Consider the following 12,974-nt stretch of genomic DNA (forward strand, 5'->3'; position numbering starts at 1 on the left):
GAGAGAGAGAGAGAGAGAGAGAGTTTTAAAGGGAGCAGACACTTTCTGTATATTATCAGATGTGACTTGATGGCCTCTGAGGTCCCTCCTGGGAGATCGAAGCTACTTCCCTCCATATCAGGAGCAGGCCACCTTCCTCCTCGTCCCCCCACCTAAGTGCCCATATCTTGCTCCCCTGGCCAGTTGCTCGCTCTCCTAAATCCCATTTCCTTTGCCTTCTGACTGTAGGATGAAGATGAGACGTCATAAGCTCTTTCTGACTCTGTGTATGGCTGGCCTCTGCCTCATCTCCTTCCTCCACTTCCTTAAAGCCTTGTCCTATGTCACCTTCCCCCGGGAACTGGCTTCCCTCAGCCCCAACCTGGTAGCCAACTTCTTGTGGAACAATGCCCCTATCACACCTCAAGCCAGTCCGGAGCCTGGGGGAGCCGTGGGCCCTGAGCTGCTCCGAACTCCGCTCTATTCCCACTCACCCCTGCTGCAGCCCCTGCCCCCAATGGGGGCAACCGAGGAACTCCACCGGCTGGAATTTGTGCTGCCTGAGGACAGGGCAGAGTATTTTGTCCGCACCAAAGCTGGAGGGGTCTGCTTCAAGCCAGGTACCAAGATGTTGGAGAAGCCCACAGCAGGACAGCCAGAGGAGACAAATGAGGCTGGAGACAGCTCTGTCTCTGGGGGTACAGCCCGCCGTCCCCTGGCAATCGGAAACTGGCTGGCTGGGGGGAAGCCGAAGAGGATGAAACGTCGGAAGTGGGTGGAATGTGTGTGCCTGCCCGGCTGGCACGGGCCAAGCTGTGGGGTGCCCACCGTGGTGCAGTACTCAAATCTGCCCACCAAAGAGCGCCTGGTGCCCCGGGAGACCCCAAGACGGGTCATCAACGCCATCAATGTCAACCATGAGTTTGACCTGCTGGACGTGCGGTTCCATGAGCTGGGGGATGTGGTTGATGCCTTTGTGGTCTGTGAGTCTAACTTCACTGCCTACGGGGAGCCTCGGCCTCTCAAGTTCCGGGAGATGCTTCGGAACGGCAGCTTTGAGTACATCCGCCACAAGGTCCTCTACGTCTTCTTGGACCACTTTCCGCCGGGGGGCCGCCAAGACGGATGGATCGCCGATGACTATCTGAGGACCTTCCTGACCCAGGACGGCGTGTCCCGCTTGCGCAACCTCCGACCGGACGATGTCTTCATCATCGATGATGCAGACGAGATTCCTGCCCGGGATGGTGTCCTCTTCCTCAAGCTCTATGACGGCTGGACCGAGCCCTTTGCTTTCCACATGCGCAAATCACTCTACGGCTTCTTTTGGAAGCAGCCTGGCACGCTGGAAGTAGTGTCGGGCTGCACGATAGACATGCTGTTGACCGTCTACGGCACCGACGGGATCCTCCTCAGGCGACGACAGTACTACACCATGCCAGGCTTCCGGCAGTACGAGAACCGCACGGGCCACATCCTCGTCCAGTGGTCCCTGGGCAGCCCACTGCACTTTGCAGGCTGGCACTGCTCCTGGTGTTTCACCCCCGAGGGCATCTATTTCAAGATGGTGTCAGCACAGAATGGCGACTTCCCCCGCTGGGGTGACTATGAAGACAAGCGGGATCTTAACTACATAAGGGAGCTGATTCGTACAGGTGGCTGGTTTGATGGCACTCGGCAGGTGTACCCTCCCGCCGACCCCAGCGAACACATGTATGCCCCTAAGTACCTGCTGAGAAACTACCCGCGATTCCACTACCTGCTGGACAATCCCTACCGTCCAGCCGAGGGGACAGTGGGGGCAAAGGACAGCATGAGGGGCGTAGATGGTGCAGGGGCTGGGCCTGAGGGCGCTGCAGCCAGGGCAGCACAGGCAGGGGAAATCTGATGAAATCACAAGGCTGCATGATCTTCGTTGGGGGGGAGGGCTGGGGAAGGGAAGGGGGTAGGCGATGAGGATGGTATAGTTGGCTTCTGGGGCTAATTGCTCTCATCCTCTCCCTTCTCAAAGAGGGAGCCCTGCATGATCAGAACTTAGGAAGATGGGCAGGGGGTGAGGGGACCTTACACCCCCCAGGATGTCCCCAGTACCAACCCCAGGTGAGCCCCACAGATCTTCTTGGAGTCTATACCCTTGGGTATGTTTTCATTTCGTTCTCTGTCTTGCACATAGAGCTTTTTCCCAGAGGATGGAGGGGAGTAGATTTTTTCTGTTTGCAGCTCCATGCCCTCAGCCTCCAACCACATTTTGTGGCCTTCGCAAGGCAGGTGTAGGGACCAGCAGGGAGAGAAGAGACTGGATACTGGGTGATGGATAGGCAGGAAGGGAATGTAGGGTATGCAGGTGAGTAGCTGACCTGGGGTGGCTTTTTACACCCACAATTGATTCTTTAACGATTCTTTAATCACTCATCAGGACAGATGTCTAGAAAGTGTAAGCAGCCCTTGGTTCTCCAGGGGAAACCAGCTTTGAGCTGGGGTCAATAAGAGGCAGGAGAAGGAAAAACCAGATACTCTAGAAATACAGTGGGGGACCAGGGAAGGGAAGGGGATTGGGGATAGGGGTATGAAAAAGAAATAGGGGTGGGGGGTGGGAGAGATGGATCATTCCACTAGAAATTAACACAGGGAGAAAGGAGCTCCACTCCAGTGACCGCTCCACAGACCATCCCACTCTGTGTTCCAAAGAAGCAGTGGGCGAGGATATGTGGAACGGTAGGGGGAGGAGACAGAGCCCAGGGTTCATTCCTTATCCCTAGGGTTTGTGGGAGAGATCTTAGGAAGGTCCCATCTCCTGGACCTTGGCCCTTTTGTGGCCTTTTATTCTTAATTTATTCTGTGGTCCACTTTGGGATGGGCATGGGGGCAGATGGAGTGGCCCTTGGGAAATGGGGGAATCCTATCACTCATCTGTTTCTTAGAGAACTGCATAGGGTCAGAAAGGAACTGGGAGCAAGGCACTGGGGGCAGATGCAGCAAGATCCCCCTTTCCTTTTAACCTGGGGAGATCCAGACAGAAACACTTGTCTATATACAGCAGACCCCTGTCTCTCCCCCTGACTCCCCAACTTCAGAGCCTTCTCTGAGACAGTGGACAATGGGAATCTACTTCCCTCTACTTTCCATCACCCTCTCCCCATCCCACCAGACCCTATTGCCGGTAAACACTTTCTGGACTTTTAAAATTTTTATTATTATTATTTTTTACTAGAACTTAGAACAATTCTAGTCCCCCAGCTCGGTGCCATCTGGTCAGTCCCTTCTCTGGATCTCCATTCCCTCATCTGCTAAGTGAGGGAGTGGACAAATCCCTTCCAGCTCTGGCACATCATCCACCTGACATCCTAAATATTAGTTGAAGGGTGGGCCCTTTCATACCTGTGTTGGACTCCTGAAGGGTAGTCATCTGGAAGACAGATTTTACTTATGCTACTTGGTCCCAGGGGGACGGGACAAGAAGCAGTGAAAGGAAGTGGCAAAGAGGCAACTTTAGGCTTCTCAGATTGAGAATTGAAAGGAACCAAAAGGCCATCTTTTCCAGGACTGCCCTGGATCTGGTGAAGCCGATGGCCCCTTCTCAGAATCATGTTCTTAAATGCATCAAATAAAATGCAGAGAATTGCAAAGGAAGGGAATTATATGGAAATGCTATTACCAAAATATTTTCTTTAAGTTCATGGACCGCAAGCTCAAGAATCCCGCAACCCAAATGTTCTTATTGTATAAATGAAAACAATTGGGACCCAGTACCTTGAGTAACTCTGCAAGGTTGCCCAGGAAGTTAATGGCAATACTGGGATGTGACCTCAGATGCCACGCTCTGTCCACTGTGGCCCCAGACTTCACAATTAGAACTAGGCCACAGTGAAATGGCTGCCCCTCACGCTGCCTCCCTGCCTCCATCTCCAAGCAAAAGCCAGTATGCTGGAAGACAGATTCTTTAGCTATGGTGGCCAATGGTCCAGGTGGCCACTTAAGTTCTACACAACTCGTAACTTTTATGATTCTATGCTTCCCTCCCAATCCTGTGACGATCCCATTCATCCTCTTCTTCCCATATCACCTCCACCCCAGTTCTCCCCCTCTAGATCAGAAGATGATCCTTTTGGGGAGCCCCAAAGTTCATTCTCTTTGAAGGCCATTGTGGAGGACAGAGCAGAACAAAGTGCCTCTTAAGGGTGTAGGCTTTCTAACCTCCAGAAGGTGGGTGGGGGATGAGAGCAGAGGCAAGGCGGGAGGCTCCAAGCTGGGGAGAGGGAAGAATGAAACCTTCCCTGTCATCTAGGCTTCTTTCATTCGGGGCAAGCCCAGCCTCCAACCCAAGCTTTCCAGCTGGGACTAAATCGCTCTCTCTGTGGGGGTAGAGCCTGGGAAAGTGTCTTCTCCATTCCGGAGATAAAAATCAGCCTTTCTCCTCCCTAATCCTGCACCACCCCCACCGCCACTCCGAGCAAGTTTGTGTTTGTGTGTGGGAGTAGATTCCGGTGTGAGCGCACCAGCTCTGCTCTGTGAGTGTGTCTGAATGTGTGTGTAGAGACCCCTAGATTTAGGGCTGGAAAAGACCTCACTAGTCACAGAGTCTGTCCCCCTTATGTGGGGAGGGGGAAGAAACGTTCCTGTTTCAATCTGCTACGTGTAGGGCGTCCCAGGCACTTTGCTATGTTGTCCTCATTTTACAGATAATAAAACTGAGGCAGTTAGGGGCTAAGCGACTTGTCCAAGGCCCACAGGATGGGAGGCAGGATTTGAACTCAGGTCTTCCTGACATCTGAAGTACAGCATGTTCTCCATGACTGCACTCAGCCCAGACACACTCATGTGCCACTGACTGACACAGAGGGTGTGTGTGCCTGCCTCTATCTGGGCTGGGCTGGGAGTCGGGAGACCCAGCCTGGAACAAGTCCCTCTCTGGGGAAGTTTCCCCTTCTGTCTCATGAGAGGCTCGGATTCGGATCGATCCATCAACCCGCATTTATTCAGCTTTCACCTGTGCCGGGTTCGAGGGATCCAAGTGGGCCTTGCCCTCCCCAAGCCTACATTCTATAGATTCTATACAAACAAACCTGTAGAAAAAGGTCCCTGAGGCTCTGCCATTCTGAGGGAGAGAACGAGCAGGGGTTTTGTCCAGAACTTTCTCCTTGGTCTCTGTCACTTTGTCCCTTCAGGTCCTGGCCCCTCCCATCCCCCACATCTGCTGGAAACCCGCTCTCCGTGTGGCTTCTCTCCCCCAGGCCTCATCGGTGCACAGAGCAGAGCCTCATGGACTTGAACCTTCCCTCTCAGCTTCTGTCTCCTCCCCTGTAGAAGGAGGGGTTTGGTCCCTTCCGCCTCCAAATCTAGGATCCCACTCTTTACTCCTGATCACTTGTTTTGTGCCCCTCCCTTCTTTTGTCGTTCTCTGTCAGCTCCCCAGCCTTCAGCAGAGACTTGGCTTTGGGCCTCATGCTCCCTGCTGGGAGAGCAGCATGGTCCAGTGGGAAGACCCTGGATTGGGGGTCACAGGGCCTGGGTCCAATCCTAGCTTTGGCTCTTCTAACCCATGTGACTGGGTAAATCTCTGAGCCTCTCTGGGACTCAGTTTACAGTTTTCTGTAAAATAAAGTTTGGAACAGCCAGCTCCGAAGGGCCCTCCCAACTCAATGTCTATAACCCTTATGGCGGTGGGGGATGGAGGAGCTGGGTTGTTCTCCAGTCCTATAATCATTACCTCTACCTCCCACTTACCCCTTTACCCCACCCCCACCCCAGGCTGCTGGGGCTAGGGGAAGGGTAGGAGGGTCTTGCATGCTACTGTCCTTCCTACTGGGAGAGCTCCTAGTGGAACCTTGAGGGACCTTGGTCTCTTGAATCTGAGCCCTGAGGCCACAAGCGCTGATGGAAGAAAGGGGTGAGGGGTAGGGGTGGCGGGATTCTGCTTCTCTGTCCCCGTCTCCCCAGAGGGTGGCCAGCTTCCATCCCTGAGAAGGGGCTGCTTCTCATTTAGAGCAGTGAAGGCAATCACAACTGCTTGAAAACCAGGAAGCACCTCTATGCACTGGGCTCTGGGGATTTGGAGGCAATGGAGAAAGTCTGCCCTCAAGGAGCATGCCTTCGAACTCTCATTTCCCATCTGAGAGGATTAAACCGCGAGACCTCCAACGTCTCTTCCCCATCTAAATCCTAGGATTTCTGGCTCACTGGGAAACTAGGCCTCGGGGAACAGTGCGACCGTCCTGCGGTGAGCCTGCCCCCTCCCATGTTTAGAGCCCCAGGCCCCTTCAGGTTAGGCCCAACATACACCCACAGCTGCTACAGCACCTGCTCTTCTAAGGCATTAGAGCCCCCCATGGCCAGGGGTCCGGGTTTGAAAATACACTGGTTAGAGGAGCCCTCCCTGCCCCCTGGGCTTCTGTTTGGAATCCCCCACCCCTACCTCCCCTCCTTCAGATGGGAACTCTTGGGTGGGTGCATAGTCAGGGAGGTCGAGATTCACATGCAATACACATACACTGAAGTTGGGGGGGAGAGAATTCTCTCCTCCCTACCCCCAAATAATCTGAAGGGAAGTCACACTGCTGATCAAAGCCACTGGGCGCTCCTCAATCCCCAGTGACTTGCTCCATCACCTCCTGTCCTAATGGGGGGACAGGACACAAGGGACCCTTGGGAATGGTGGGAGGAGGGGAGGGAGCCAAGCCCTAGAAACCATAATTTAAGGACACCAATAATGATAAACGACGGTAATGACGGTAATATTTTTTTTTGTAAGGATGAATCCAAATGTACGCTCTGAAATCATTTTCTCTGTAAATGGTTGGATTTCATTTCACCCTTAAAGGGATGTTTAAAGGAGAAGATAATATTAATAAAAAAAAAAAAAAACTCAGAGCTACAAAGCCTGAAAAAAGTGAGTTCGTGTGTGTTTGGGGAGAGGGCTGGGATTTCTGATTGTGTGAGGTGGGGGGAGGCTGGGGGGGGCCTTGCATCTGGTCGCCCTGATAATTTCATGCCCCCCTGTGTGGACCTCAGTTTTCTTATCTGTGAAACGGGGATAATCTGAGTTTCAACCAGCTGAGGGTGAGTGAAGGTTTGACCCAAAAAAGCTGCCTGGGAAGTGGGTGGAGTCAGACTATCCCCACCCCCACCCCTACCAAGTGCACCTGGGCTGAACTGTCTACAGCTGGCCAGACTCGGAAATTCCCCCCTCCTCAAGGTGAAACTATCCCTAGCTAGGGGATTAAATCCCCTAGGGGAAGCTATACCTGCTGGGGATTAAATCTACCTCTATCCCTCCCTCCCATGGTTATGGGAAGGACTGAATGAAATGAAGTGCCCTGGATTTCCTCAGAGCTGGAAGGGATCTCAGAGACCGTTTAATCTGTTCCCATTTTACAGGGAGGGCAAACAGAGGCCTAAGGAGATGCCAGGTCTTGTCCAAAGTCAGAATTCACACTCAGGTCCTGTGACTCCCAAGTTAGGGCTCCTGACCCTGCATTCGGACTCTGGGAGGACAGGTGCTTTGAGATCACTTTTACATAGCTGCTGTCCTCTCTCGATGAGATGTCAAGCTCTTTGCCAGACTTTGATTCCTGTGAACCAACTCTGACTGCAGGGAAATGGAGACAACCACAGAACTAGCATTTACTTTTAAAGTAAATGTTTGAAATCCTGAGGGGAAAAAAAGAAACAAAAAACTGCTCCAAGGCAGGCAGGAAGGGCCCCTGATCAGCTACTCTGGAGGCTCAGTTTTCCTTCTGTTCAATGGGAAGAATAATAGTTGCCCTGCCATCCCCAGAAGGCTGTGATGAGGAAAGCAATCTGGACCCCTGAAAGAGCTCTCCCTGAAGGAGTCAGCCTGCTGGATTCTGCCTATCTGGCCCCTCCGATGTCTCTGTCTACCTCTCCCCTTCCCCACCCCCAATCCCACTGTTGACCCATTTTCTGAGCAGAAGAGAAAATTGAGGTCCGAAGAACTTTCAACTTGCTGGGGTCACATAGCCAGGAGGAATCAGCTGGGTCTCCCGACCCCACATTCTAGCTGGTTTTCCACCACCACAATTTGCTAACAGCAGACATATGCAGACCTATCTATATATCTAACACCCATGGGACTCCATTCACATGTACACACGCAGGAATGTTCCCTGCAGGGACCTGGGAGACACCACTCTTCTTCCCTCCAGCAGACCACCTGGACGCAGTGGCTGGGTTTTGGAATCAACCCCCAACACAGAACTGTCCTGCAGAGCTGGAGTTTAGCATCAGGAGTGGGAGAGTTTACCTTTATTAGGGTGAAGGAGGGAGTCTGGGACAGTGGGTAGAACAGCCTTAGGTAAGTGGCTTAACCTCTCTGGCTTGCCAAAGGAAGGGCCTCTCTCCAGCTCCCTCCAGACTCTGAATGCTGTGATCCCGGAATAGGAATGTGCTCTATACCGCCCCCAACAGGAGGGTCTCCAGACTCTGCTTAGACATGTGCACAGAGGCCCACCTTCCAAACTGCCTATGATGCTGGCCCTTAGAGAGGCAGGCAGGCAAGAGGCATCGCTTAAATGGTGCCAGTGTCTCCCAATTCAGACATTGCCATTTGCTGTTCCACCAACTCGCCTTCATTTTCTGGGCCTGTTTTCTCATCTGTAAATTATAAGAACTGGATTAAATATTGGATTTAAAAGTGCTCTGGAATGCTAAAGCCCTATGTGGTTGTAAACTATTGTTGTTAAATGCATTTCATTATTTAGAAAAATAGGATCTGCCTGGCTCAGTTCCTTTTGAGGCAGGACTATGATGGTAAATGTTTAACAACCAGCTCTCTGGGGGAGGGGTGTAGTGAGGGGATGTGCAGGAATGACTGCTTTTACGTTTCATCTGCAATTCTAATGAACATATTCTCCAGCACTTCCTTAAGTCTAGGAATCAACAAAACAATAAATCGAGTCCTGATCTGTGTGTGGTCTTTGCTGACTTCTGAGGCGTAAATGCTCACCCTGAAAACTGAACACCCCTGTCTCATGGGCAATGGCTCCAGCATACCCCTGCATCTGAGGTCACCAAGGCTCTCTGTGCTGAATATGGAGGCCCAGTGTAGAAATGGGCAGAATGGGATCTCTGATCCTGACTGGTACACGCACCTTGACTTTCATTATGATTCTGAAAATACTAGGAGCACAGAAGAGCTCCTTCTGTCTCCCTCCTATTCAGCATCCTTTCTTCCTTTCTTTCTCAGGTCCCCTACCCACCTCCTCCTCGGGAAAATGGCCATCCCATCTCTCTGGGTCATCTCAGCCAGGAGCTGGGCAGCCCAGCTGCTATTAAGAATGAGGCACCACTGCCCTCTGCTGGTTAATGTTCATACTTGTATTTTTCATAATAAAACTTAGTGCCTAGAATGTCGGAGCATTGGGGCATAGGGGATAAAGAACTAGCCTTTAGAGTTAGAATCCAGACAGACCTGGTTTCAAGCCCAGGCTATGCCACATACTGGTTGTGTGACCTTGGGCAAGTCACTTATCCTCTTGGAGTTCTAGACAAAGGCTGACTTTTGGGGGAAGAGGGAGTTTCCTTAATTAGAAGTTCCCTTAACAATGAAATCGGGTTCAGTCCTCCTCTATCACTTCACCCTGATATAGTTATCAGGTGGGAATGCATTTTTTTTCTTTGCTTTTTGGAGGGCATTTGGGGTTAAGTGACTTGCCCAAGGTCACACAGCTAGTTTTTGTGGTAAGTGTCTGAGGCTGGATTTGAACTCAGGTCCTCCTGACTCCAGGGCCAGTGCTCTATTCACTGCACCATCTAGCTGCCCCAGTGAGATAGCATTTTCAAGTTTAGAACAGATACATTTATCAGGTGAGAACACAAGATTATTTACTGGGGAGAACTGGATTTGGATTGGCTGAGGGACTTGGTGATGCCTTCTGGGGCCTATATAAAAGCCATGGAGGTAGTTGGAAGTACAAATTTAGGACAGAGGAAGCTGGGCCAGAATACTGCAGCAAATCTCTCAGAAAGAAAGTCTTGGGTAACAGGCAATGACTGGGGCTTGTCTCAGGACTCTCCCTCTCCTTGGCTGAGAAGGATCCCCTGAACTTCAGAGAATCCAGAGGACTTGGGACTTCCCATCTTCCCCTTGGCTTCCTAGCAATGCTCCTGGAACAGCAAATGGTAGTGTCTGAATTGGGAGCTAAGGGCAGACCAGATCCAAAGAGCCCAGAGGAAAAAGTGCCATCAGCCCTAAGGTGAACATTTTGGGAACACCAAACCAAGGCTTTCCAGGAGCTCTGACTCACTACTTTGCCACATAGGCTCTCTAAGCCTGAATCCACTTTCCCTGGACCCTGGAGGTCCTTGTGTGGGAGAGTGCCATAGACTTTTGGGGGGATGGGGTTACTATACCAAATGTTCTTAGAATATTCCTTTAGTAAACACTCCTTTCTAGCAGCTGTCTGACTGTTGACATCACTGATAATCAATGGGGGAAGAACACTGGTAGGGGCTCATGACTTATATCAGTGGAAAAGAAACCCCAAGTCCTCATGGATACCCTGAGAACTTCCTTTTTTTTTTTTTGGAGGGGGCAAGGCAGGGCAATTGGGGTTAAGTGACTTGCCCAAGGTCACATGACTAGTAAGTAGTGTTAAGCATCTGAGGCTGGATTTGAACTCAGGTCCTCCTGAGTCCAGGGCCAGTGCTCTATTCATTGAGCCCCCTTGCCACCCCAAGCCTGAGAACTTTAAGGGGATAAAAGTAGCCCCTTCTGGCACCTGCCCTGCCCCTGTGAGTGCCCTCCCAATCACCAAGGCTTCAAGTCTCTGTGTATCCTTAACACACACAGAGTATCACTACACATGTTCATTCCATTTGTAAATCTGGTCCTTTTGTTGTGGCCCATGACTACTCTCTGCCTCTCTGATTGGAGGGCAGAGACATGAACTCCAAATCTCTACTAAAAGAAAGCTCTCTGCTTCTTTCTCCTGTGGCTGCTCTAGCTTGGGACTTCTCTGCCTGCCGTACATGCACACATGCACACACACACACGCACATGCACACACACGTAGTGTATATGGTTAGCTGCATCTTGACCTCTCCATCAGGCTGATAACAACACCTGTTTGTACCCCCTGCCCTTGGCACAGCACCTGGCACACAGGCAGTATTCCTGTCTGCCTCTCTCCCTGAGGGCCAGATCCAGAGGCAGGTTGGGAGGTGGGCCTAAGCAGAGGCTGGAGACACTCTGATAAAGCAGATTCCTATTGGTGGATCACAGCACTCAGAGTCTGGAGGGAGCTGCAGAGACTCTTCCCCATGCCCTCCTTTGGAAAGTCAGAGAAGTTAAGGACCCTGAGGTGACTCGGATAGCCGGGAGCAGAAGGAAGCTTAGCTAGCCATCCCATCGCACATACACTTGTGGGCACTTCAAGGATGATTCCAGCTTGGGCATTCCGCTAGGATGGTCCACTCTAGCTCTTACACTCTTTTCTGAAGTCTCTCCCACCTAGGAGGCTGGGGCAGTCAGTCAGTCAGTCAATAAACATTTATTAAACCTCTCCCAATCCTCCTTAATTCGAGTGCCTTCCCTCTTTTAATTATTTCCAATTTACTTTGCCCATACCTTATTTATACATAGTTGTTTGCATGCTGTCCCACCCACCAGACTGTGAGCTCCTTTCTTTGTATGCCAAAGGTTTAGCACAGTGTTGGGTGACTCGACCAGGGTTCCACAACTTGTGTCTGAGGCTGAATTTGAACTCAGGTCTTCCTGACTACCACTTTTCCTAGAGGAAGAAGTGTCCAGCTCACTTGATGGTGATTGGTGAGTCTTCCTGGGGACCCCATTCTAAATCTGATGCCTTTGGGCTAACTATTTTAAGCCTGAGAGCAGCACAAGCAACACTCTTTAGGCCAACAGGAGGGATTGTATCTCTGCACAGTCTGGTGGCAACATATATAAAGTAGAAAAATACAGAAACCAGCTGCTGCTCTAAGTCAGGCTATCGGAGAAAGAACACTTAACCCCTCCAGCCTTCTAAACTTTTCTGTCCTGGATCCAAGTATCAGACCTAATGCTCCTTCTTCTCCTGCTATCTTAAGACAGGGTCTCAACTTTTAGGTATACTGTGTGCCCTACCACAAATCCTTTGTCTCTGGTCTTTTGGGTAATTGTATCTGGAGTTCCCTGGGGGTGGGGAGGTTAGGAGTAGGTTTGCTTTCCAGCCTGCATTTCCAAGGGTCATCGCTGCTAATGCAGTTACAAGCTATCTCTATGTTGCCACAGTCTTCTCTCAGATCCTTATCTCAGAAGTGTCTCCTCTTGCAGCAACTCAATTTCCAAATGGATTGTTTTGCTGGCATCCACTCATTATATTTCATTATTGCCCTGAAGATTCTCAACCTTGTCTTCCTCCACATGAATTTCCTGTAAGATTGTGGATTTACATAGTTTTTTGGTGCATTTTGGTAGATACAAATCGCAATATTTTGTGACTTCTGTAGTTATTTTGAATGGTTTCTAGTTCTTCCTGCTGTTTTGTTGGAAATATATAGCAACACCGATGGGTTATGTAAATTTGTCTTATGTCTTGAAACTTTGAGGAATTTATTGTTTCAACCAATTTTTGGTTGCCTCTTTAGGGTTTTCTAAGTAAATTACCCCATCATCTGCAAGTTTCTGCGGCTAACATCTGGGTAGCACCCTGACTCTCTTCTCTCTCTGCCTCTCCATCCCTTATTCTTACTTTGGTAATTGCTTTCAGTTTCCTGTTTTGGACTGTACTGTTCCATTCATTCTGCTGGTTTCCTTGGAAACCAACACACAAGTCAGATCCGTCTTTCCCAAACCCTGTTATCAAAGGCTAGTTTGAAGTCGATCAGACAGCTCATGTGCAGAGGGGTATCCCGATGGGTGTCTGATAAAATTTTGCAGGATTTCTCCCTGGTTGCCTGAGCCTTTGAAAATACTTTTTTCTCCTCTCTGTGATGCCCTTTGGGAGTATGATAGTTTAAACTATTTCTGTGTGGAGCAG

At 50.6% G+C, this 12,974-nt stretch overlaps 1 protein-coding gene across 2 annotated transcripts in view; it reads left to right on the plus strand.

Annotated features, from left to right (window-relative positions):
- MGAT3 (beta-1,4-mannosyl-glycoprotein 4-beta-N-acetylglucosaminyltransferase) overlaps window positions 1-2,521 on the plus strand; it is a 55,015-nt gene extending 52,494 nt beyond the window's left edge. For both annotated transcript variants that reach the window (XM_069102849.1, XM_069102850.1), the window contains exon 2: window positions 229-2,521. In XM_069102849.1, coding sequence (XP_068958950.1) covers window positions 230-1,867 — 1,638 coding nt within the window. In that variant the 5' untranslated portion in view covers window position 229 and the 3' untranslated portion in view covers window positions 1,868-2,521. The remainder of the gene's footprint in view (window positions 1-228) is intronic.
- Window positions 2,522-12,974: the final 10,453 nt, after the last annotated feature.

The sequence above is a fragment of the Petaurus breviceps genome, unplaced genomic scaffold (genome assembly GCF_028583685.1).
Source record: "Petaurus breviceps papuanus isolate PSGF00001 unplaced genomic scaffold, PetGlider_PUasm1.0 558, whole genome shotgun sequence".
NCBI classification, from domain to species: Eukaryota; Metazoa; Chordata; class Mammalia; order Diprotodontia; family Petauridae; genus Petaurus; species Petaurus breviceps.